The sequence below is a fragment of the Syngnathus floridae genome, chromosome 2 (assembly GCF_059516105.1).
Source record: "Syngnathus floridae isolate MCC-2025c chromosome 2, RoL_Sflo_1.0, whole genome shotgun sequence".
Classification (NCBI taxonomy): domain Eukaryota; kingdom Metazoa; phylum Chordata; class Actinopteri; order Syngnathiformes; family Syngnathidae; genus Syngnathus; species Syngnathus floridae.
In genome coordinates this window covers 8,274,527-8,298,921 of record NC_142414.1, presented here as the reverse complement: position 1 = coordinate 8,298,921, position 24,395 = coordinate 8,274,527, and the positions used below count along the sequence as shown (strand labels likewise).

Genomic DNA, 24,395 nt, shown 5'->3' with positions numbered 1-24,395 from the left:
TGTGCAGCCACACATGCCAACCACTTTCCTTTCTCAGGATGTAGTCGTGCTTTTACATTTTCCAATTTAAGAGTAACTCATCCCAGGAGCTAACATTTACCTTTCACGTGGTACCTCGTGACCTTTAGAAATCTCCCATCTATGCAGCCTTCATTGCCAGTTACAAAGTCAGCTTGAAGGTCTCCTCCAGTGAGCAAGCACAAAAGACTATGCTCTTTTTTTTTTTATTTTGATAAATGTTCATAGTCACATCTGAGCTGGAGCCGATCCCAGTTGCCTTTGGGTGAGATACGAAGCTTGAGAGGTGCTCATAAATGTAGTTTAGGGTCTCTCACGTTTCACATTAGTAGCATTGTATTGTTTTTGTTACCAAAGTTTTATAATTGTTTCTCATAATTATGAATCTCTTAATGATATAGTCTGTCTATCCAGCCATCCATCCATCGAGTCTTGCAGGAAAAGCCACAGAAGCGAATGCAAATCATTTTATTTGAAAATAAGGCACCGACATGTTCTTTCACACAACGTGACGGGATCGAGTGCTTAACATACCAACGTTGGTGTTTACTGGTTACAGCGTGAGCCATTAAAACGCAAGCTGAGCAGAAACGAGGATGTTCATGCTGCCTTTCTAATACTCCTCTCCATCATCGTCATCTTGTTCCGATGAGTCGACTCCCACCTCTTCGTAGTCCTTCTCCAGGGCGGCCATGTCCTCTCTGGCCTCGGAGAACTCGCCCTCCTCCATTCCCTCGCCGACGTACCAGTGCACGAAGGCCCTCTTGGCGTACATCAGGTCAAACTTGTGGTCCAGTCGGGCCCAGGCCTCGGCGATGGCCGTGGTGTTGCTCAGCATGCACACGGCCCTCTGGACCTTGGCCAGGTCTCCTCCTGGAACCACCGTAGGGGGCTGGTAGTTGATGCCCACCTTGAAGCCGGTGGGACACCAGTCCACAAACTGGATGGAGCGCTTGGTCTTGATGGTGCTGATAGCCACGTTGACATCTTTGGGCACCACGTCGCCACGGTACAGCAGACAGCACGCCATGTACTTGCCGTGGCGAGGGTCACATTTCACCATCTGATTGGCCGGCTCGAAACAGGAGTTGGTGATCTCCGCCACGGTCAGCTGCTCGTGATACGCTTTCTCCGCCGAGATAACGGGGGCGTAGGTGGCCAGAGGGAAGTGGATACGCGGGTAGGGCACCAGGTTGGTCTGGAACTCAGTCAGGTCCACGTTGAGGGCTCCGTCGAAACGCAGCGAGGCGGTGATGGACGAGACGATCTGACTGATGAGTCGGTTCAGGTTGGTGTACGACGGACGGTCGATGTCCAGGTTCCGGCGGCAGATGTCGTAGATGGCCTCGTTGTCCACCATGAAAGCGCAATCAGAGTGCTCCAGCGTGGTATGAGTGGTAAGGATGGAGTTGTACGGCTCCACCACAGCGGTGGACACCTGAGGCGCCGGGTAGATGGCGAACTCCAACTTGGACTTTTTGCCAAAGTCCACCGAGAGACGCTCCATCAAGAGAGAAGTGAAGCCGGAACCGGTTCCTCCTCCAAAGGAATGGAACACCAAGAAACCTTGGAGGCCGGTGCACTGGTCGGACTGAAAGAAGGACGCATTTTCATGAGGTATTTATCCAAGAGGATTTGATTCTAAAATGAATTATATAACAAATGTGGAGTACCTGTTGTGCACCCACCAAATATAAAGTTACATAACCAAGTTAATCTTTTGTGAGCATCCTGTTTTTTTTTTTTACACTGCACTGATTTTGGAGCGCTAAACGTAGATGTTAAGTGCATCGCAATTCATTTATTAAGACGCGCAGGCCCAGAGTGCTTGTCTAGATAATCCGACAGTTTCCGGGTGGGCGGAGCTACTCTGAGCCTCTATTTCAGTCCACACAAATACTTTGAAAAAAAAAAAAAAAATTTATATATATATATATATATATATATATATATATATATATATATATATATATATATATATATACACATTACAAATGTAAAAAATAAATTAAAATTTCAAAAAATTAATATTTTTTATTAAATTAATTTAATCCCTCCATCTGATATGTTTTAAAATGAGTAAATAAATAACTTCCCATTTTTTTATTATGGCCTCCTCATAAATGTACCAACAACACTGAAACTCAAGCAATTTTTTTTTTAAATTGGTAGGCGAGGCCCCATCAAGGGCTTTTACATGAGCTATGAGCTATGGTTGCTGAAAATATATTTGCCATTTTGTTACAGGTCAGATTTGGCCTGAGGCTTTCACACTCAAACCCCCAAAAATAATCAGCAGAGGGGCGACTGACCTACTTACTTGTCCACCAAGTTTGGACAAACATTGCAGAACATTCGAGTGCTCGGATTGCTTTTCAAACCCGAACTTGACAAAAGTGCAATTGTCCTCAGCTCACCAATTTGCGGATTCTGCCCAGCACTGCGTCGATGTGCTCCTTGCCAACCGTGTAGTGACCACGGGCGTAATTGTTGGCTGCATCTTCCTTCCCGGAGATGAGCTGTTCCGGATGGAAGAGCTGACGATACGTACCCGTGCGTACCTCATCTGCAATAAAGAACCACCGTCTATCAATTATTTATCAGCTTCAATGGTGATAACAGAGATAAATACTCTGTTAGTGTACTTACCGATAACGGTGGGCTCCAGGTCGACAAAAATAGCTCGCGGCACATATTTGCCTGCGCCGGTTTCGCTGAAGAAGGTTGTGAAAGAATCGTCGGCGCTCCCCACGGTCCTTTCGCTGGACATGTGGCCGTCCGGCTGGATGCCGTGCTCCAAGCAGTACAGCTCCCAGCAGGTGTTGCCCATTTGGACACCAGCCTGGCCAACATGGATGGAGATACACTCGCGCTGCAAGACATGAAGGACAGGCATCATCGAGTCTTAAAGTTTATTTTCTTCCTAACCCTGGAGAACGACTCCATGGGTCGCCAGTGGTGATTGATTCACGCGTGGAGCGATTGGGGCCTTGCTTACACACCCTGCTTAAGAATTTGAAAATTCTTTTTGGAAGCAAGGGCAAGGCAAAAAGAGGGAGGTGCAGGTACAGGCCTGCCATGATAAAACTAGTCAAGTCTCGTTATTTGCGGGTTGTTTGGCAGTCAACCCACATGGATCTGATCCATAATCCTGAGCTGGTGTATTTCCGTTCTAACAGTCAGCAGCTATGTACCCACAAGAGTTGCTTTCAATAACAAAATGGGAATGTTGTGGCCTTGTGACTTCATTCTCTTTAGAGGGGAGGGGGTATGACTCACAGTAATGTTGTGAAATTCCTCCCTCCCTCTCTCTCTCTTTTTCTCTTTGTGTTTTTTCCAGTGATGCCCCAAGAGGAGCATCAGCGTCACTGGCTGGTGTGCATTCATACTTTCCAAAACACTAATGACTTTTGTTTCGGACTTTCTCGCCTTGACCTTTGACCCTGTATTACCCTTCTGATCGGAGCTTGCTAAGTATGGGGGCAGCAGCCAGCCTCGCTATTTTGAGGGATTCAGGCTGCACCCAGTAGGGATGCCATTATAATCAAGCCTTCATCTAAAACCTGACAGACAACTGATTATTTGAATAAGGAGTGTTGGAGGTGGGATCTTAATGGATATAAAAATAAATATTAAAATGATTAGGGTTTATTCTATTAACCAAATTTAATACAATAGTGTCTGCATTAGTCAGGCCAGACTTTGTTCACTTCAGTTTGTCAAAATTGTAAAAAAAACTCAAATTCAACTGCGTGGATTTGGAAAAATGTCCAACTGTCTTTGTTTCCACACCCTCCTGATGTTTACGATCTTAGCCCATGAGGTGGTTATCAGCTTCTTGTATCTCAACTCTGCTTGAAAGCAAATGTTTGAAGTAGTAGTCGCAACATGGAGGAAAATTCTTGACCTAAATCCACAGCGCTCGCTCTTCACGCTGAGCCCGCACGCGCATGCGCAAACGCACGCCTCCCGACATGTTGCGTCGTGAAAGCTTCAACAGGAAGTGTCAGCACATTAACAATTGCGCCAATCATCGCTTGCTCTCAACAAGCTGTAAAAGTTTCAACACACCCCGATCCCGCCTAAAATTGAGGTCAGCCCCCCCCGCTCAACTATTACCGAGCAATAAATTTAAAATACTTTTGCATAAATCCTCTTCAACCGCGTGACCACATTTACTTGCAAATTGAGCTCATTTCTTTTTGAATCCCCCAAGCCAAGTTGCAAGCAAAGACAAAACGAATTTATGACGGCCTGTGTAGAAACAGCATGAACATTCCGAAGCGCCTAAGCCGTCCCGCCAGGCCCATATGGAAAGTGTTAACCTTCAGTGAAACCACAGTCACATGCCTGGAGGCGCCTTTCCATTGCTGTGCTTCCTGCGCTTTTCTGCTAATTATGTTCTGTGTTAGATGATGTGGCACTTTCGAGCTAACAAAAAAAAATTGGAAAAGCACAATCCCGCAATACTAAATGCTGACAAGATAGCAAACTCACCATTCTGTCGTTGTTTTTGTAGTTGTAAAAAAAAAGTCAAAAGCAGAAAGTCCTCACAGTGCACCTATTATGAGATCTGTGAGTGAAGTCCTATCAGTGAGCCAACTGCACCAACTTTTATAACTGACAAAGGGGGAGGGAGGCAGCCCACGCAGAGGTGGAGCCAGCGGTTGCATTTCTACCCAGTTGGGCCTCCACGATAAGAAAACACTTCCTGGATTTCATTTTCAAACCAAGAGCAGAGTGACTACCGTTGATGATTCATTTTCGTCACAGTTGCATTCACCAGGAAACCTGTTATGACGTTTTACGATTAAATTATGTCTCGCTCAAATGTGTAATTGGCGGACAATTAAGGCACATTTTATAAAAACCTATAATTATATATTCTTTGTTCTGATTGCAAGATTATAAACCATGATAGGGTGTCCAAAAATATAATATAATATAATATAATATAATATAATATAACATAATATATTTTTTTATTAGTATTATTTTTGTCAGGAGAATCCATGTATGTTTTTGCTGAAGACCAATGGGATGAAAAAAATAATACACTCGCAATTTGTAACATGTCGTCTCAGGTTTACTTAAAGCTTAAATGTTATTGACATCAACAAGAGTGTTCCCACCCGCGTTCAGTGAATGGATGTTTTTGTTTGCGCCACTTGTTGTAATATTAACTTCAGCCACTAGATAGCGCCATCGTCACGTTTTGTTCCACTTGCGCCTCACTATGGCTCTAGTTGGTAGAAAAAAAAAGAACTCGGAACTATCAAATTATACTCAGGATTCTCCAGGGATTTTCTTGATGAAATATTTGACATTAGAATAGCTAATTAATAAGTTTATGGAGACTTCTATGCCCTGTCCATCAAGTTCTCCATCCACTTCTGTGGATGGAGAACTTGGTTGGTGACCTTTGGAGGACTGACAGGGCTTACGTGTATCTCCAGCTGTGAATGGAAGCATCCTCATAATCCTCAAAACAAACTTTCGTGCCCTTCAGACTTCGTCCCCCCCCTCCGGATTCCTCTTCAAACGACCCCAGAGAAACTCTTGGAAAAAGGAGATGGTTTTGTGATAAGCAATTTGTTTGTTCCTCCCCGTCTTTCAGATCCCGAGATTACTTTTCCTTTGTTAAGTATTTCTTTCTCATCATCTACTCAGACGGCGAGGAAACAAATCCCTTCTTCACAGGAGTAATTATCACCCGTTGGTTAGCTTCAGGTGTAAATGAGAGGTTTCAAGCGCTTGAGAGTCATTCTGGACACTCAATGTGCTCTCTTTTGTGTGTGTGTGTGTGTGTGTGTGTGTGTGTGTGTGTGTGTGTGTGTGTGTGTGTGTGTGTGTGTGTGTGCTCGCAATAATCCGATGCATTGATTCAAGTGTTTGGACCCCTATTGACAGACAATTTCATGTGCAATTGAGAGACTCATTGAAGGATTATCCATTTAAAATTGAACTCTTCCAATTATTTTTGTTTTGGTTTTTTTGAAGTGGACGCTTCATTTAAAGTACTAATCTCTTCAAAAGAAAATCTTCTGATCCGTTTTGTAAAAGTGTTTTTTTTTAAGTTTGACATGAATCAAATTTTGATGATTAAAATGTCTTATCTTCCGAAGTGATTGAAATTCGGTAGGATAGAGCAAGCGGGTTATATGTTTGCGAGTCAACAAGCTACTCACCATCTCTTCCCCTGATCGGTAATTGGTTGAAATCTGCGATGGATTACATGTTGAAAGTCAGCAGGGGTGCGAGCCTTTTGACCCATCAGTGGTGGTCCGGTGCTCAGGGGGGCTCTGTGCTGCATGGTGCCGATAAAGCTTTAAGCTGTATTGATGCCGGATGGTTGCAGAGATGAAAGTGAGCGCTGACAAACTGATGAAAATATTATTTGATGTTGCCGTGTGGCCACAAGCCAGCCCGGAGGCTGAAAGGTCTCCAGCATCCTGGAGGATAAAAAAATATATATTTTTAAAGTTGGGAAGTGGTGGCTGCTTCACTGGAACACTGCTGGTGTACCCAGTGGCAATTTACACAATTTAATTCACGCTTTGATAGCACCGCTGTTACGTCGTATTTATAGAAATCATCAATACTATTCAGTCGCAGGTACATTTTCAGGTGCGGTGCACAAGAAATAGTTATTTGATAGCACAACAGAAATGTAAAACATTTAAACAACATACGTGACACTCACGAGAGATGCTGATTATTAAATGAATCGGAGGATGGGAAAATGCTGACATCAGCGAGGGCCTTGTGAGGATGAATTTGATTGTATTGATATTGATATTGTCTGTCTGTCTGTCTGTCTGTCGGTCTGTCTGTCTGTCTGTCTGTCTGTCTGTTGATCTATTAGACTGTCAGTCTGTCTTGTGGGTATGTCATTATTATTATTTATTATTATTATTATTATATTACTATTAATAAGAATTAATAATTAATAATTGATAGTCATGATAAAATAATAATAATAATAATAATTGTTACTATTATTATTGTATTATTATTATTATTAATCATTTTATTATTATTATTATTATTATGAGTAGGAGTAATAATATTAATTTATTCATTGTCACACCGTATCTTTGTGTACTGGTATTACTTTAGTTAATTGGTACATTTCCTCCAAACATCAATCACTATCCTAATCAGAATACTAAATTGGCTGCCGATAAACCTTTATTGATTTCGTGACCTTTCGTCGACCCCTTGCATGTGAAGTTGACCCCTTTTTTCACTGCCTCTTGATCTGTTATGAATGAGTCCAGCAGCCCTCAAAGGTGATTTATTCAATTAAACGTGACAAGACCATTACAAATATAAACAAAAGCCTTCCGAGGACAGGATTTCCACATTCATATTCACACGTCAATTATGATTTTGCAAATTCAGTTTTCCTATTAAAAAAAGGAAGAAGGGAAAGGAAGAAATTGCATAAAAATCACAATCAAATCAAAATTCACATTTAACATGAAGAGGTCAATAAGAATGAAATGTATTTCTGTGCTCAGATCTCCAACAAATCATCAATCAACACGGGAAAAACTTCTACCATTGTCCTTGAACGTATCCTCTGGCGTCTTCAAAAGGGCAACGTGTCGAGGAATAACTTATCTATGATTGCGGGCGGCGGCACCAGATCCTCCAACTTTAAATAAAAAATCCTCTGCAGGCCTTGAATGCACAAAGTGCGAAGTTCAGGAAGCTTTTCCACCAGTCTGTACAAATGCTTGGCGTCTCTATCTGCATACACGCTGCCGTCCTTCAAACATTGGACCACGCTACTCTGCAGCTCCTCCACCTTCCGCGCTTCCTTCAGCCCATGTCGCTCTGTCCAAAAACATCACACCAGATGTTAGCACATCATATAGCCTAGCATAACAGTTGTGATGTGACTTCCTTGACACCAATTGCTACGTTCCTAGTATTTACTTTAGTGCACAGAAATTGAAAGGAGTACTTGAATCATCTCACCAGTGACCAAGGCGAGGGCACATATGCAGGAGAAGGTGGAGATGTCCAAATTCATCCTGTGTAGATTGTTGGAGAACTCCACAATGCTATCAATCCACTCGCCAAATCCCCGCAGACATTGGAGGCGGTGCCACACGGAGCCGTCGCAGAATATCAATTTATCTTCATCGGGGTTCGATCTGAGACCAGATCAAGGCGTGCAAATAATCCTTGTTTGTTTTTACGACCACATCACATTCGTTGGATTTACCTGTACGACAGACGTAGCACAAAGAGCTCCAAAAATGACGAGTAGAACAGGAGGTCTTGGTCGTGTTTGGTCAGAGAGACAAATCCCGGAATCTTTAACGCCCACGCCCGAATGACTTCCATCGATCGGGTCAGGAGTCCGTAAAACTGACGTACGTGCTGAGCGTCATCTCCCGGAGGGCTTTCCGGGTTTTCTTTGAACTGCACAAATGAAGAAGTGAGTCGTCTGTGGAATGAAAGCTCCTAAGCTGAAGAACTTTTCTTACTTTGCCGTAGTCCAGGCGCGAGGGCGACGGGTTGGACTCCACGTGCGCTCGGACGAGGGAACTCAGCAGCAAGTTGATCGGCGGGGACGAGTCGAGGAGAATTTTGGATTTCGAAGGAAGGCGACCCCTGCGACCTTTTAGACTGTCTGTCCGCACCACTGCAGAGTATGAAGATTCTAACATGAGGTCATGTTACAGGGAGCATACCGGCAAGGTTCAAAGGTTACCTTCTTTGACCATTCCGACCGCCAGGCATTTCTGGAAGCGACAGTACTGGCAGCGGTTCCTCCGTCGTTTGTCTACGGGGCAACTCTTGGCCGCCAAACACACATACTTGGCATTTTTCTGCACTGTGCGCTGGAGGGAGATGACAACATTGAGTCACTGCACAAACCTTCTATTGACCAAAAGTGTGGGTCGATATTTTGGTCACAGTGATAGCAAAGTGTGTCATGGTTCTTCTCGATTTGTGTTTTGATCAGAAGATCTAAGCATGCAGAGATGTTTGTGTGGAAAGAAATGGCAAAAGGCTTTTTGAAAAGAAGCAGCTCAGTCCTTCTCGGTCCAGTGGGAGCTGCGAGGCGCCTAATGGCATACGGTGTGCCGACAGGTCGGTCTGGGTAAATACGGAGGTCGTGGGCATTCATAATTGAGTTAATTGTCCGGGGAATCTTGAGCAAAGATGGCTTCTTATTCGCAGCACGTCAATGGTGGGTTTCAAACAGGACATTTAGCCCCGTCGACATTCGGGGCACGAGGTCAAAAGCGGGCTTGTGAGGTAAAACCTATTTTTATTATTATTTATTTTTAATTCATCCATCCCATCTATTGTCCCCACGGGCGTGCTGGAGCCTATTCCAGCAGTCATCAGGTGGGAGACAACCTGAACCAGTTGCCAGCCAATCGTAGGGCACACTGAGACAAACAACCATTTGCACTTGTACTTAAGGACAATTTGGAGTGCTCAATCGGCCTACCAAGCATGTTTTTGGGATGTGGGAGGAAACCAGAGTGCCCGGAGAAAACCCACGCGGGCCCGGGGAGAACAAGCAAACTCCACACAGGGAAGGTTGGAGGTGGAATCAAACCCGCACCCTCCTAACTGTGAGGCGGACATGCTAACCAGTGCAACACCGAGCCGCACAGCATGCAGGGTTAGTAGATTCAAAATGTTTTGTATGCCCAAACTGCATATCATTCAACTTTTCGATTTATTTATTTAAATTTAAGTTTGTTTAAAAATATATTACTGGACTCGTGTGACAACCCGACACTTGAATAAGTATTATTTTAACTATTTAAAACTAAGAAAGGTGAGAATATTTCTTTGAACTAATTTTTGTTTGTTTGTTTTTTATATTTTCAAAACATCCATTCAAATACAAAAGGTAAAATCTGGGAATAATTGAATTTGAATCTTTATGTCATTTTTTTTACTTTAAGTAATCATTTGAATTATTTCAACACATAAACTCTTTCTATTTTTTTTTTTAAATACAGCAGCAGCTATAACTTTGCTGCCTGGCTGGCTTTTGGACCCCCCTGCTGCAAATAAATGTTGCAGCTTTCACAAAAAAAAAAAAAAAAAATCGTGTCTGTGGCTTTTACGCATAACATATGTTTATCCAGTGGCATAAATGACAATCAACTGGGTGCTACTCTGAAATATCGGAAACACCTAAATATCGTTGAGGCAAATGTACACCCCACCTTGAAGAATCCTTTGCATCCCTCGCAAGTTCGCACTCCGTAGTGCTGGCAGGCTGCGTTGTCCCCGCACACCGCGCACAATCCCTCCGCGCTCGGTCGTCCTCGGCTGGGGGTGCACGTGGAAGGACTCAGGTTGTTCCTTAAGTGCTGAGTGTGGGCGAGCTGCAGAGGGTGAAACCCCGCACACCCCTGCAGTCCGGTACAGCAAAAAAGACCGGAAGAGTCCAGCGCTTGGTCCACATTGGTGGACAGGTGGAAAGGGCGATCAAATTTCATGGGGCTTGAAAAGTTCCGATTGTCTTCTTCAGTATGTTTGATGGAAAACAGTGAGAATCTGGATAAGGAGTTTTTCCTCTGCGCCGAATAGTCTTGAGGGATCAGAGAACCAGAGTCCTCCCACATTGGTGGACTTTGAAAGTTGGGCATGATGGGTGCGCGCGAGGATGAAGACTGGTAATAATAAACGGAACTGGTGGAGGAGAGCAAATCAGCCGCCTGCAGATGTTGCCCAGGTTGAAATCGCGCTGGGCAACCGCGCGCATCTTCCGTCTTGACGCACGACAGCTCCCGGTGATGCGGCATTTGGAATAGACACTGGGGCTTGACGTCGTAGCCGCAACTGTAAGCTTCTGCGCCCGACGGCGAAGCTGAGATTTCACTGTTCGCAAGGTCCATGCTGAACTTGACAAACTCCGGAGTGATGAAATCACAGCTCCGCTCTCCGACGGCGCTCTGAGACGCCGGGCTGGCTCCTGGAGGAGAGGAGCTGAATTGCGTCTGCACGCATGGCATGGTCACTGCAATCGGATTTAAAAAGTGCAGGAGAGTATATTACACACTAAAAATAAAAATGTAATGATTCGGAATATCAGACAATATTCTGGTAACCTACCTTCAATGTTGATCTTGGTTGACGGAATGTAATCCAAAACGGCTGCAAGTCTTTTGCCGTGCAGCGATCATGAAGTCCACTTGCTGGTGGCAAATGCAGATTTGGTTCCAGAGACACCGACAATGTGCTTTTGTGTGCGTGGTGCGTACGCGTGCCCCACAACCATTACGCATGTGTGTGGGGTCTCTCTCTCTCTCTCTCTCTCTCTCTCTCTCTCTCTCTCTCTCTCTCTCTCTCTCTCTCTCTCTCTCTCTCTCTCTCTCTCTCTCTCTCTCTCTCTCTCTCTCTCTCTCTCTCTCTCTCTCTCTCTCTCTCTCTCTCTCTCTCCATCTGTGACATTTCAACATCTTTTTAATGGGGTGCGGTTTATTGTAAGGTATTTTTTGTGCAATATATTTAAGTTTATATATATATGTTACAACACTTGTGTGCAACGAATCTGTGCGTAATACGACTGGCTGTCTTACAATAATTTTAAATTACTTCTGTGTGGTGTTTGATGAACGCTTGCTTTAAAAGATACAATTGTAACGGCAACGTAAGACTGTATGACGTGTTGTTAATATTTTGTGTGCCAAAAGACGACAGCTGGTGGCACTTGGCTCTTTGTAATGATCCCTCGAAGGACGTTGGGGGACTTGAGCAAGCCGCTGCTTCGTTACGTCATATGAAGGCAAGGTCGTCTATTCCGAGCTGTGATTGGACAAAAAGAGCAGACGCGCGTACTCTGATTGGCGGAAGCTCACGTCACTCAAACGTAGCTCCACTTCCTGGTTGAAGCTGTCAAACTCTCATCGGGCTACCAGACAGGCTAGGACAACCGATGCCTCGTTCTCCGCCCTGCATCGCCCTGAGCGACCGTTTATCAAGCCCCAAACAAGGCAATCTGTAAGTGAAAAGCGCCTCATCTTTTTGGTCATTTATAATCTCAATTATTATTCAACATCTTTATGGTCCGTTTGTCAAAAGACATAATGTAGTTCGCACCTCGTAAGCCAGTACTGTAATAACCTTGTGTATGCGTGTTGTTATTACGCGTGGAAAAAAAAAGATTTTAAATTAAAAACCCACAACAAAAACAGGAAATATCCTTTCTGCTCTAGTCAGTTTGTTTGACGCATTGTTTTTTCTCCCCCTCTCTCGTTTTCACATCACTTTATTCGTCAGCGTTCGTCTCCCCCAAAGATCAAACCGGAGAGCATTGTAATCCATAGCAAGATGTCAGCTCAAGATGAGCGCTCAGTGCAGGAGACTTCTCGTCACAATAACACGTTAGGATTACTACAGCCAGCCAGAAAGCGCCACTACGCCCTCCGATGCTGACTCATAATTGAGTCTGATGTAAGAAGAGCCCCGGGGCTGGCTCAGCATTGGCGCTTTCCCTCAGCAGCGTGACTGAGTGTGGACGAGCCGGCTCATCCAGCCTCTCCGTCTTAACCCCCGGCCTCATTATTGTCATTATTTGCATTCACATTACAGTGTAGCTTTTTCTAATGAGCTGTCTATCCAAGGTGAAAAAACAGGCATGCTATTATACTCTCAAAAGGTGTCTAATTGTGTTCAAAAATAAATACACTATCAGGAATAAAAAAGCTCACACAATTAGTTCAGCCATTATTAAACATTAATCCTAAGGAAATAAAGTATGAAAAGCAATCCTCCCCATTAGAACAGGAAGCCTAACCCAAGATTAGCATGCAGGTCTAACCCAAGACTTTGCAAATCAGAAATAATTAGACTCATTAATAATATAATATAAACGCAAGAAAATGAGCTAAAGCCGGTGAATTCCAGGTTGGAGAAAAACAACTTTTTTTTTTTTTTTTTTAATAAAAACTAAAAATGGGTTTCACAGACCCAATCGGGGTTAAACCTAGAACCGCAGCATTCACCACTTGTTGGGCTCCTCCTTACTCCAGTTTGAGGTTGGCACGCCTCCCATACGTACCCCTCATAACACGTTGGTCTTTTCACAGGGAATATGGCGTTCAGGAAGGCGCTCAAACGGACGGCTATGATCGGCGGCGGAGCCGTCGCTACCGTTTTTGGTCTGTCACAGCTCGTAGAGTATAGGAAGAAGCAGGTAAGTTGCAAATGAACATTGTTGAGTTGAGAAAAAGTCTTCTATAGCATGTTCCATCAGGATGTTGGAATGTAATTGATGCCTTTAGGATATAGTACCCGATATGTACCTCATATGTTTGCCAGATGTTGCCCGTGAAGGAGTGTTCATTTCAAATGTGGGTCACTTGCTCCTGTGACTTACTAAAATGAAAAGTCATTTATTGGAGGTGTGGCTAAAAAGGGTTGGGTCATTCCTTGCAGGCCGTGTTTATGTCATTTAGCGTTACCTTTTTGTCACTTTGGTTAGCGCCAAAGGGAGAATTGACTTCTAACGTGCCTTGTGTTGTTTTCCTTTTTTTTCTACAACACCAGAGCCATACAATATTCAGTCTTTCCCGTTCTTAACTTTTCTTGTCCTGCCACCCCACTACACGCCACATGTGACACTAGTGATAAATCATCCTGCAAGGTTTTATAACCTTCGTGCGAAGCACAGAAAGATTGTGTTTCCTTACATGTGAAGAATTAAGCTCCTCCACTGCTTAAGATGAATTCATCACAGCACTTTAGAAAGAAATCTGCGCAACATTTTCAGAGAAAAACTACTTTGATTCATGCACAATTTTTGTGTCAGGAACTACTTTAGATGACATGAAAGCACGGAAAGGGATAGATTGTGCTTTCTCATGCTGCTTAGTCACTGGTGACTCATCTCATTTTTGATTTGCACTGGGAACGGCTTCTAAGAAAAGGAAAATTGCAGGTAGGACTATTATTATTTAAATAAATAAATAAATAAATAAATAAATAAATAGGAAGGAAGGAAGGAAGGAAGGAAGGAAGGAAGGAAGGAAGGAAGGAAGGAAGGAAGGAAAATTTCAGGTATTAATTATTAAAATAAATAAATAAACAAACAAACAAATAAATAAATAAATAAATAAAAGTCAAAGTCATAGTCAAAGTATCCTTTATTTATTTATTTATTTATTTATAAATAAATAGGAAGGAAGAAAATAATGGAGGAAGTAGGGAAGGAAGGAAGAAAATAATGAAGGAAAGAAGGATGAAAATAAGGAAGGAAGGAAGGAAGGAAGGAAGGAAAGAAAGAAGGAAGGAAGTGTAGTCCGAGCCAAAATTGTCGTGCAGTTTTGCAAAACACAGTGCGCCTTTAAAAAATCCAAAGACCCTTTACAAGGAAAGTGACGGGTTCCAAAAAATATACTCGATACACACACATCAATAAAAATCTTTGCACCGAATTAATTGAGTTACCATTCATTTCAACGGGGAAAAAAAACTACCATCAGGTTCTACTGTACACCCTTGATTTCATTTGTCATTTTCACCTTTTTTCATCTCTACTTCATTTTGTGTCTGCATTTCTAAGATGCTGTCAAAGCAGCCCGGTGTTTTATAAATAAACAAACACGCCCTGCCCTGCCACAAAGCTGCACTGAGTCCTCATGGGGGCATCTTATAGCTCCACGTTTGATGTTTTCGTGTCCAGCCTTGATGCTTTCGTCATCTGAGAGGGGCGAGCAGCTGTGTTTCCCCTCGACCTTTGACCCGACGTAGACCTATATTTGAACATCCGCAGAGCTACCACATAGCAGCCTTTATTTAACTGTGCGTGCTAATGTGAACTTTGTTTGTGTCCCGTTGCAATAATGTCTTTCTCTTGCCTGTCACCGCCTACCCAACCAAGAACGGATCGGTAAGCAAGAAGCCGATGTTGATGAAATCTAATCATTTCCACAATAGTTTGTAATCATGCATGCCTCTAATCCCAGTAATTCTAATCCCCAACATTTAGCTCTGTGCTGATATTATTTTTATTTTTTCTACCTATCATCACAGAGAGAGACGATGATTTCAGTAGCAAATTGCAAAAGCCTGCTCGCATTTGCAAGTCAAATGGCGCATGTGCTCTCAAGCAGCTTGATGCAATCATTAAACGCGGGGCAAAAAAAAAAAAAATGGAATAAATATTTCATTAACTAGGTGAGATGGCACGTCCTGGTGTCAGAGGGGGGACTGTTGTTGTGATTATGACTTCAAATCATTCCCTAATCAAATGCAGGACATGAATGACTGCGATGATTTGTGTTGTGTGTTTTTGCAAAGACAAGTTGCATGTTGCAGCAGGTCGCACCGAGCCTCGACCCCCCCCTCCCCCTAAATCTGGATTTTTATCAACGCTGACAACTAGAAGACAAGCGCACACTTTGCAGCTTAATATTAACAGTGCTTGTTTTGCTAACATTCATTTTGAACTTGGATAGAAAGTAGAAGAGCTTTGCTTTTGTTTCTCATAGCTTAACGCGAATAGCATGCTTCAGGTCGCAGCAGATCCACGGGCCCGCTAACTTTCTTCCCAAAACCAACGTGGAGTAATTTCCGCGCCCGTCTGCGTCACATCCAGGCTCGGTTAGCTCGCGTGGCGGCAGAAGCCGAGCTGAAGGCTCCCTTTCGCCACGAGCTTCCCTCAAGGCGGGCCCAGCTTGCCACGCTGAAAGACAAAGACTTTGACGTCCTGGTGATTGGAGGCGGAGCCACGGGTGTGGGATGTGCCTTAGATGCTGTCACGCGCAGTAAGAACCCTCAGTACATTTCAAATTCTTGTCAAGATGTTCCCTGTGAGCATTCTCCTCTGTAGACCTTCAGACTGCTCTCGTGGAAAGAGACGACTTCTCTTCCGGCACGAGTAGCCGAAGCACCAAACTCATTCACGGCGGCGTTCGCTACCTCCAAAAGGCCATCATGAAACTCGACTATGAGCAGGTATGGAATGCTGATGTTCCTCGGTTTATTATCCAGATGTTTCTTGAGTCGATATCTCCCACAACAGTACATGATGGTGAAAGAAGCCCTCCATGAGCGAGCCAACCTTCTGGAGGTTGCTCCTCACCTGTCAGCGCCACTACCAATCATGCTTCCTGTTTACAAGTGAGTTCAACTCATTTGTTTTTTTCCAATCCATGTATCGATCCTCACCGTTCTCACGGGTTGTCCCAGATGGTGGCAGCTTCCGTATTATTGGGCGGGCATCAAGATGTACGACCTGGTGGCCGGCGTTCAGTGCTTAAAGAGCAGTTACGTCCTCAGTAAGACCAAAGCCTTGGAGTTCTTTCCTATGCTGAAGAAGGACAAGCTGGTGGGAGCCATCGTCTATTACGATGGTAAGCGGCGGATATTTTTTTTAATTGAGTTTATTTTTGAAGAGCTGAGTGGTTTGGTCTTTTCTGCTGAGATGCCTTCAGAGAAATACTTTACAGTGGCAAATGCGGTGATGAAGAATTCCAGGAAAGCCAAAGCTGAAAATAAAATTGCTTTGAGTCACCCAAAATAAACATGTTGCTAATGGTCTTACCGTTGCCTCCATGATAGAAAAGTTGTTTTGGGTTTGTTTTGTGGATCAGAACCTTCTGAGAAATAATGCAAAGCATTTCTGTTGTACATTCCGTCAGCCTTCTGCAGCGCCGACAGCCGGAGTGGAGGATGTTTTTTTTTTTTTCCCTTAATTTCTGCCATCTGGTACAATCACGCTTGTGACATTTCCAAAGTCTGACCTTCTCTCCCGTGATGCAATTGGTCAGACTGTCTAAGCAACAAATGTCTTCTGCCTCCTGTCTGTTGTCTTCACCGAGGAACAACCAATGTGCTTTTTTTTCCCTTTCCCCGTCCATCGCCCCGCAGGGCAACACAACGACGCCCGTATGAACTTAGCCATCGGCCTCACCGCAGCCCGCTACGGTGCCGCCATGGCCAACTACACCGAGGTGGTTCACCTGCTGAAGAAAACGGACCCGCAAACCGGAAGCAAGACGGTATGCGGGGCACACTGCCGGGACCTTCTCACAGGTGAGCGAAGATCGCTCGCAAGCCGTCGAGAGAAGCATTGGGTTGTCGATCACGTGTCGTCACTGCTTACCTGTCGAAGGCGAGGAATTCGATGTCAAAGCCAAATGTGTCATCAACGCCACCGGGCCCTTCACGGATTCGGTGAGGAAGATGGATAACCAGGAAATCCAAAACATCTGCCAGCCCAGTGCCGGCGTGCATATAGTCATCCCGGGTTACTACAGGTATGGACCGTTCGATACACGGCACACTTTTCAGCTCATCCGACTGATTTTTTTTTTTTTGCCACACAGCCCCGATAACATGGGCCTGTTGGACCCAGCCACAAGTGACGGCCGGGTTATCTTCTTCCTGCCTTGGGAGAAGATGACCATCGCTGGAACCACAGACACTCCCACCACAGTGACAGCCCACCCCATCCCCGGCGAGGACGACATCAACTTTATCCTGAATGAGGTCCGCAACTACCTGAGCCCCGACGTGGAAGGTAGGAATCGCGGTTCGGTCCGGGAGGTCATCAAACGCAAATGAAACTTTGTTACGCCGCAGTGAGACGAGGCGACGTCTTGGCAGCGTGGAGCGGAATCCGCCCCCTGGTGACGGACCCCAACTCCAAAGACACTCAGTCCATCTGCCGTAACCACATTGTCAGCATCAGTGACAGCGGACTGGTCACCATTGCGGGTCAGCTTCTTTGTGTTTGGGGCGAACGGTTCATTGAGCCACTTTAATTTCAATGGCGCTTGCGTCCGCAGGTGGCAAGTGGACCACCTACAGATCCATGGCTGAGGAGACTCTGGACGCCGCCATCAAAAGACATGGCCTCCCAGCTGAGAAATGCAAGACCGTGGGCTTGATGTTAGAGGGCTCCAAAGACTGGACGCCAACACTTTACATCCGTCTGGTGCAGGACTACGGCTTGGAGCAGGAAGTAGGATGCTTTTGTTTATTCTATTTAGTCGTAGCCCAATCGTACCAGACCAAAAACTCAGAAGCAGCCGCCTAAATTGACCGCTTCCACCTCGATGTTGACTTAAACGACGTTGACATTTCCAAGACTTGACACGTCAAGAGCCTGTATGCCGAACAACGCCATTAGCATGAAGTCCATCGGATCCATTGATTTACATCGGCAACAGTTAGCCACTACCCCCCCATTAAATTCGCTAGAACATTGTTTCAGTGGAGCAAAGTCATGGTGCGGTTCACTTACTCCTTATTAAAAGCGCTCGGAGGCGCTACGGAATATTCTTCAAAGGTCACTGCTGATATTTGGACAGTGTTTGCCCTTTTGCATGATGGGTAAGCCGACGATCTGAATAGCAAAACGCTGTTGTGTATTCTGTAGACATCTCGACAACAAGGTGCTCCAAAAAAATAATCCATCATTCTTGCAATTGGAGGTCAATTAAAAGCATACTGGACCTTCTTTTCAGGTCGCACAGCATTTGGCTTCCACGTATGGAGGGAAGGCGTACGACGTGGCCAAGTTGGCCATGGTCACAGGACAAAGATGGCCGATAGTTGGGAAAAGGCTGGTGTCGGAGTTCCCCTACATCGAGGCTGAGGTGAAGCGCGACGGCGTCCAAATGTTGTCATCGTCGTCGTCACGGTCTACGTCCCGTCGCAGGTGCTGTACGCCATCAAGGAATACGCCTGCACCGCCATTGACCTCATCGCCCGGCGGACGCGACTCGGCTTCCTGAATGTGCAGGCGGCCGACGAGGCACTCCCGCGCATTGTACAGATCATGGCCAAGGAGTTGGGCTGGAGCCAAGAGCGCAAGACGGTACCAAAACCCGCAACTATTTTCTTTTGAAAACTGGTTGAGTCCCCACTTGGGTTTTCTATCAGCACAATAGGGAAGTCCACGCCTTAGACTCTGATACTGTGTACCTGTAATCCGAGCCTTTATTGTCACTCAAGGGAGGAAAAAAAACCCCAAACATCCCAGATCGACCGTGATTCTATTGACTTTTTTCAAATCTAGGCCGAGCTGGAAGCAGCCAAGAAGTTCTTGTACCAAGAGATGGGCTACCGATCCCGTTCGGAGCAGTTGACCAAGACATCTGAAATGACCCTGGACAACCAGGAAATAGCCAGGTACGAGCGTTCTCCGGCCAAAGGTCTGCCATAAACTCATGAGTCAGTCATGGAGAAGGAATGCGCTCGACTTTGATGTGCTCGGCAGGTACAAGAAGCGATTTCAAATGTTTGATAAAGATCGTAAAGGATTCATCACCACGCTTGATGTCCAGCAAGTCCTCGACGTGAGTCTCCTCTGATCGTCTTTGATGTAACTGGGTCAAGATTCCATCCCGTTTTCTTTTCTCCGTGTTAGAGTATCAGTGTCCACATCGACGAGAACGCCCTCCATGAAATTCTGAACGAGGTGGACGTCAACAAGAACGGACAGATCGAATTAGGTGAATTCCTCCAGGTACGTGACGGCCCGTCGTCGTACGAATTGTTTTTCTCGCAACAATCTGCAAAAATACTCGGATGAACATTCTGGAAACGTGGAAAAAAAGCGAAAAAGTTATTGTCCGTCTCAGACCTGCCGCACAGCAGGTGTGAACTCTCAACTTAATTAGGACGGAGAATGCGCGACAGGTGTAATGAGACCTGCTTCCATCCGTTGGCAAATTACTTTCTCACTTTTGCTTCGACTTGAGAAAAAGAGTCATTAAGAGGGAACGTGATGACACTCTTTTGTCTTCATTAGCGCGAGCTGCTCTTGAGCTCGGACTCGCCAGAGGAAAGCAGAATATTTTTATGCTGGAAGACGTTCAACAACTCTCAAATACAAAGCCTTGTTTAACTCGGGTGACTAATATTGATAGAGGGAACCAGCTCACTCCAAATGTCTGGATAATGTTTTAAAAGCGGCACTGGGTGAGACTGTCAAAACGAAAAATGTTGGCAGGGAAGACACGACATGAAACGTTTTCTTCCAGTTTGTCAACACTTATTTCCACTTGGACGGCTTTGGTTCATTTTCACTCGCAGGATCATGCGTGAAAAGTTAGTCATTGAACTTTGCCGTGAATGCAAATCAACTAAAGCGAGACATCAGGAAAGAGTCACGGTTGCGGTGAGCCACAAAGCGGTTCTCATTAGCATTTAGCTTCGGCCGTGTTTCAGAGCCTCGATAGTGTTCATTAGCCTAATTTTGAGGTCACAGTTTGGCAATATTCAAAATGGCTCCCTCACAGAGCTACGTAGCAAAAAAATTACAGTTTTTTTTGTTTACTCGATTTACTCAGCTGTTTAATTGGGCAGTCACTATGCTAGCTATTCGTAGCGATCGAGAGGAAAGGAACGAGGCGGGCCCAACAGACCCAGGTGGCCCTTTTGACAAAAAAAACTTGCAAGTCATCAGGTGTTGGGTTCATTGGAGTATGTGAAGATAGTCGGAAGCTCACTCTCTTGATCATGTGTCATTTAGTTGATGAGCGCCGTCAAGAAGGGCCACGTGTCCGACAGCCGCCTGGCCATCTTGATGAAGTCGGCCGAGGAAACGTTGGATATGAGGGGCCCCGTGACGGTGGACCGAAGCGGAGGCGGAGTCTAAGCCCGAGCCCGGGCCTGGTGGGGCTCTCCTGTCAACAACCTCATTTGAATGACAATGCAATCAGGTTGTTCCTGCCTGTGTTTGGCCTGGAACGCAATCCAATGATTGAGGTTTGTTTTCATGGGCTGCAACTTGATTGGTTCTTCTCAGCATCAGGTGCCTCCGACGTTTCATAGCGCACAATGTGACAATTTATAGCATCTTTCTTTTTTTTTTTTTTTTTAATCAAATCTGAAATTTCTACCTTTATAATACTTTTTTTTTTAAACTCAGCACTGATTGGTGTCAATTCTGCTCTTCTTGGAACGGAATCTCGTGCTTTATTGTATTGTTCACGATGTCTTCTTCTTAGGCTGCAACATTTGTATTCATCCTAATTGCAAGAGAAACAGGCAAAGACGCTGATTATGACAAATTATTAGCCGACACACTCCTAAAACGTCTGGGTCAAAAATAACCCAAATTCGATGAAATAGCTAACCCAGCGCTAGCTGTGCCGAAAAGGTTCCAATCCAAAGCTTACTTCTTAACACCTAATGGAATTTTTTAATAGGAAAAAGCAACTTTTCCCTTTCAGTAAAATCCAATCTTCTGCTGGGTTAAAATAATTAAGCCAACCTCGCACACAAGTGACCCAATTTGCTCAAAGACTGCATGCTAGCAAGCCTGCTAGCAAACATGCTAGCAAGCATTTTTTCAGTGTGTCCATATTTTACTTTCCCCAAACGAGAACTTTTTCCCCATTCAAAGTGTATTTCGTGCTCAAGTGCGGTTTCACGTATCAAACTTTGTACACACATTCTAGAACGTGAAACCGTCGCTCTACTGTAGAACTCAAGTTAGCTGTCCAGAGGCCGTGCCAATCTGCAGACATGCAAATATATCTCTGATTATTTGGCGTTACTGTACACGCGCTGTCTTGTGCAAGCACTTCACCGCCGATTTGCAGCCAACTTTTTATGCAAGCGAGACTTTTTAGGAAGCTGAAGGTGGTCAACTTGGTCAACATTAGCCACAGCAACTGCAAACTCCCACTGACACTCATGTTTACAGGTTGTGAGCTTTAGCCGTACTCTTTCTGCTCTTATTTAAAATTATTTATATATATATATATATATATATATATATATATATATATATATATATATATATATATATATATATATATATATATATATATATATATGTCATATATATTTTTTATTATAGACATTTAAAGTTAAGAGAAATTTACCAAGTTGTAATGGAAATATTTACGTTGATTGCAAAACAGGGTTTTAAAAGGGATTCTATATTTTTTATGACTTAGTAAAAAATGCATGCTGAAGTATTGTATGCGTTCTATTTTTGAAGTTGTATTTCCGTGTGAAAGGGGAAGTCTGCGTTCATCCCGTGAATGAGTTGCAACATCTCAACAAGTCGGAGCACACTCAATGTTTTGTTAAAGGAATGTTGGATGCGTGCCTTCTCAGGTTGAGGCAAAGCCACCGCCAGATACTGACTACCACGTCATTGGACTATTTTTTTTTTTTTTTTTACAAGGGCTAAACTGAGCTTGAAGGTGTTCCTCAAGTTTCTCCTGCAGAAGCTCCCAAGTGACTTGAATGCATATTCTTGGAATCTCACGTCAACACGTGCCTCCGTTTTTATCGTGACCCCTCCTGTCAAGCAAGTTTTTAATATGTCGTCACTTTGTTTTTTTTGTCTTCCATAATTTGACAGCGAAGATCGTCAAACTGCCAATGTTGCCTGTCATCAATCGCTCATTGCAAAACCGTCTTAAATCGCCATGTTTGATTGTCTCCTTTGGGATGAAATTACAGCTTTATCTATAGGCTCAAAGAGAATCATGTTCTGAATTTTTTTTCCCACCTGGACTGTAAGAATACTTTTGAGCCAGTATTCTAAGGAAACAAGGCAATTATCAAATTAAATGTATCTTGTTGCTCTATAAGCTTTGTGTGTTTTTGTGTTATGCATTGACATCATTCCCACTGGGCACCAACCAGGTGACAGGGCGTCATGTGAACATGCCACCGTATACCTGGAGAAGTTTTGAATTGAAGCTATAGAATTCAAACTTTTTGGTTGAGATGGATGACAAGATTTTAGAAAGAAAAAAAAAATCCCCCCCCCAAAAAAATGTATAGTATAGATTAATTTATTATGAGTGTCCTGTACTCAAATTAACAAATAAATGACGTCACACAAGGGTTTGGTTTCCTGTGGGTGACATTGGAAGATACCCGATCAAGTTCCAGCCGAACAAAATGTTCCCGTCATGAATTCTGTAGAAGATGCAAGTACGGTAACGTAAGTGAATGAAACGACGGGACTTTTTTTTTTTTTTTTTTTTTGTGAAAGGTCACGCCGAGATTTGAGTGACAGCTTTAAATCCTCCGATTACAATTTGCCGCAGCGGCGACGGCCGTGGATTGTTCGTGCGCTTTCCCTGGGAACGGCCGCAAGCGCGTGGAAATTAATCACAGGACAAATGTTGTCATGTGGTCGCTATATAATGCATCTTCTTTTCACACTTGACAATGTCCGGGCACGCCACATAAAAAAATTGTACCACAATATGACCACCTAAATCATATTTTGTGGTTTGCGTGTTAATCTTCCTTGTAAGCCACTTAATGATGCAAATAACGATTAAAGACAAGTGCCCCCAACAGGACAAAGAAGGGTTAAAAAAAAAAAGCAGCAGCCAGACTGAGATTTATGGTTTGAACCTTTCCAGATAACTGCTGCAGGTGGAACGAAGTGCCATTCAGTAAGGTGTCCTGACATTTTACCTGCATCGCACATATGCTCCCACTCAACAAGACGCCTGCGTATAATAAAAAAAGACAAAAAAGAAAAAATCCCGACTAAAAGGACCTTTATGAGTCTTTGGGCGTTAGGTCTTATGCATTAAAAATCAAGCTGATTCTTTTTTTGGGGGGGAGGGAGGGGGGGAATTCCTCATCACATTCTTCCTCACATTGTACAATGTGTGGTGAGTGTCTGGCAACAAAGGTCCTTTTCACACTGGAATGTGTCGTGGGCTTCAAGTGAATTATGGGATTTCCTGCACTAGAAGTGCTTGAATTCAATCATTTGGTAACATCCAACCTTTGGTTTGCTGATGATCCTCAATGGGTTGGTGCGAGCTGGAGTCTATCCCTGCTAACAAGAAGAAGAAGTCCCTTTTGGACGGGCCTCCCACTCACATTCACACCTATGGACGATTTCCACTCTTAAATCCTGGTTCTGCAGTTTCTGGTGTCCTGCATGTTTTTATTTTTATATATGCAACACAGTTGATGGTCAGATAATCATCAGAATCATAACAAGTCTGATTAGCTTTTATCTATTGAGTTGCCTTGTGTATGAAATGTGCTCTTGAAATAAAAGTGTTCTTCAGAAGATCCTACAAGAACCCACGGCAGCTATGTTGCTTCATTCCCCACCAACCAGAGCAAGAACATCTAACATATAGTCCACACCCTTTTCCTCCAGCTGAACTTGTTTGTCGGTGTTCTGTTTCAAAGCCACTCCCCCTTCTCTCCCCCTTGCAACCAGCTCGGCTTAATGACTGCTCTGAATGTCAGAGAGGGGGAGCTTGTAAAATACTGTCACATTCAATTCTCATTAATGAGCCGCTGAGATATGATTCAGTCACTTGATCGATCTTTTGTCTCTCCCTCGTATTCTCACTGACGAATTCTCGCTCGGCGTCACGGAGGATGACAGGCCTCGGGCGGGCTGTGGTATTTTGCTGTGTGGAGCG

At 44.2% G+C, this 24,395-nt stretch overlaps 3 protein-coding genes across 4 annotated transcripts; 1 reads left to right on the top strand and 2 right to left on the bottom strand.

Moving 5' to 3' along the window:
• Positions 1-470: 470 nt before the first annotated feature.
• Positions 471-4,676, bottom strand: LOC148401543 (tubulin alpha chain-like). Its single transcript, XM_088369681.1, has 4 exons — positions 4,516-4,676; positions 2,668-2,890; positions 2,436-2,584; positions 471-1,609 (listed from the first exon to the last, which is right to left on the bottom strand). The coding sequence occupies exons 1-4, from the start codon at positions 4,516-4,518 to the stop codon at positions 632-634; spliced, it is 1,353 nt and encodes a 450-aa protein (XP_088225807.1). The 5' UTR covers positions 4,519-4,676; the 3' UTR covers positions 471-631.
• Positions 4,677-7,396: 2,720 nt separating this feature from the next.
• On the bottom strand, positions 7,397-11,496 carry LOC148401542 (nuclear receptor subfamily 4 group A member 2-like). Its single transcript, XM_088368247.1, has 7 exons — positions 11,122-11,496; positions 10,230-11,026; positions 8,747-8,876; positions 8,520-8,677; positions 8,255-8,454; positions 8,005-8,183; positions 7,397-7,860 (listed from the first exon to the last, which is right to left on the bottom strand). The coding sequence occupies exons 2-7, from the start codon at positions 11,019-11,021 to the stop codon at positions 7,613-7,615; spliced, it is 1,707 nt and encodes a 568-aa protein (XP_088224373.1). The 5' UTR covers positions 11,022-11,026; positions 11,122-11,496; the 3' UTR covers positions 7,397-7,612.
• A 246-nt stretch (positions 11,497-11,742) lies between these two features.
• gpd2 (glycerol-3-phosphate dehydrogenase 2 (mitochondrial)) lies at positions 11,743-22,574 on the top strand. Of its 2 annotated transcripts, XM_088368240.1 has the most exons (18): positions 11,743-12,009; positions 13,098-13,204; positions 14,891-14,899; positions 15,608-15,776; positions 15,842-15,966; positions 16,034-16,131; positions 16,201-16,364; positions 16,882-17,046; positions 17,126-17,270; positions 17,340-17,533; positions 17,596-17,730; positions 17,802-17,977; positions 18,483-18,614; positions 18,677-18,835; positions 19,037-19,149; positions 19,238-19,316; positions 19,388-19,486; positions 20,495-22,574. In XM_088368240.1, exons 2-18 carry the CDS (start codon positions 13,103-13,105, stop codon positions 20,618-20,620), a joined length of 2,190 nt encoding a protein of 729 aa, XP_088224366.1. In that variant the 5' UTR covers positions 11,743-12,009; positions 13,098-13,102; the 3' UTR covers positions 20,621-22,574. The 2 variants fall into 2 exon arrangements, with proteins under 2 accessions (XP_088224366.1, XP_088224371.1); XM_088368245.1 differs by lacking the exon at positions 14,891-14,899 and having other exon boundaries at positions 11,744-12,009.
• The last annotated feature ends 1,821 nt before the right edge of the window (positions 22,575-24,395 follow it).

What these genes read in the sequence shown, in the direction of transcription:
- LOC148401543 (XM_088369681.1), bottom strand. An exon ending in CCTGGAGCCCACCGTTATCG is followed by an intron (nt 2,585 to 2,667) that starts GTAAGTACACTA and finishes TCTTTATTGCAG; the next exon opens with ATGAGGTACGCACGGGTACG. An exon ending in TGGGCAGAATCCGCAAATTG is followed by an intron (nt 1,610 to 2,435) that starts GTGAGCTGAGGA and finishes TCCTTCTTTCAG; the next exon opens with TCCGACCAGTGCACCGGCCT.
- LOC148401542 (XM_088368247.1), bottom strand. Translation starts at nt 11,021, where the DNA reads ATGCCATGCGTGCAGACGCAATTCAGCTCCTCTCCTCCAGGAGCCAGC. An exon ending in GATGCAAAGGATTCTTCAAG is followed by an intron (nt 8,877 to 10,229) that starts GTGGGGTGTACA and finishes ATCTCCCTCCAG; the next exon opens with CGCACAGTGCAGAAAAATGC. An exon ending in TGCCCTCGCCTTGGTCACTG is followed by an intron (nt 7,861 to 8,004) that starts GTGAGATGATTC and finishes GTTTTTGGACAG; the next exon opens with AGCGACATGGGCTGAAGGAA.
- gpd2 (XM_088368240.1), top strand. Translation starts at nt 13,103, where the DNA reads ATGGCGTTCAGGAAGGCGCTCAAACGGACGGCTATGATCGGCGGCGGA. An exon ending in TGAAACTCGACTATGAGCAG is followed by an intron (nt 15,967 to 16,033) that starts GTATGGAATGCT and finishes CTCCCACAACAG; the next exon opens with TACATGATGGTGAAAGAAGC. An exon ending in TCCCCTACATCGAGGCTGAG is followed by an intron (nt 18,615 to 18,676) that starts GTGAAGCGCGAC and finishes GTCCCGTCGCAG; the next exon opens with GTGCTGTACGCCATCAAGGA.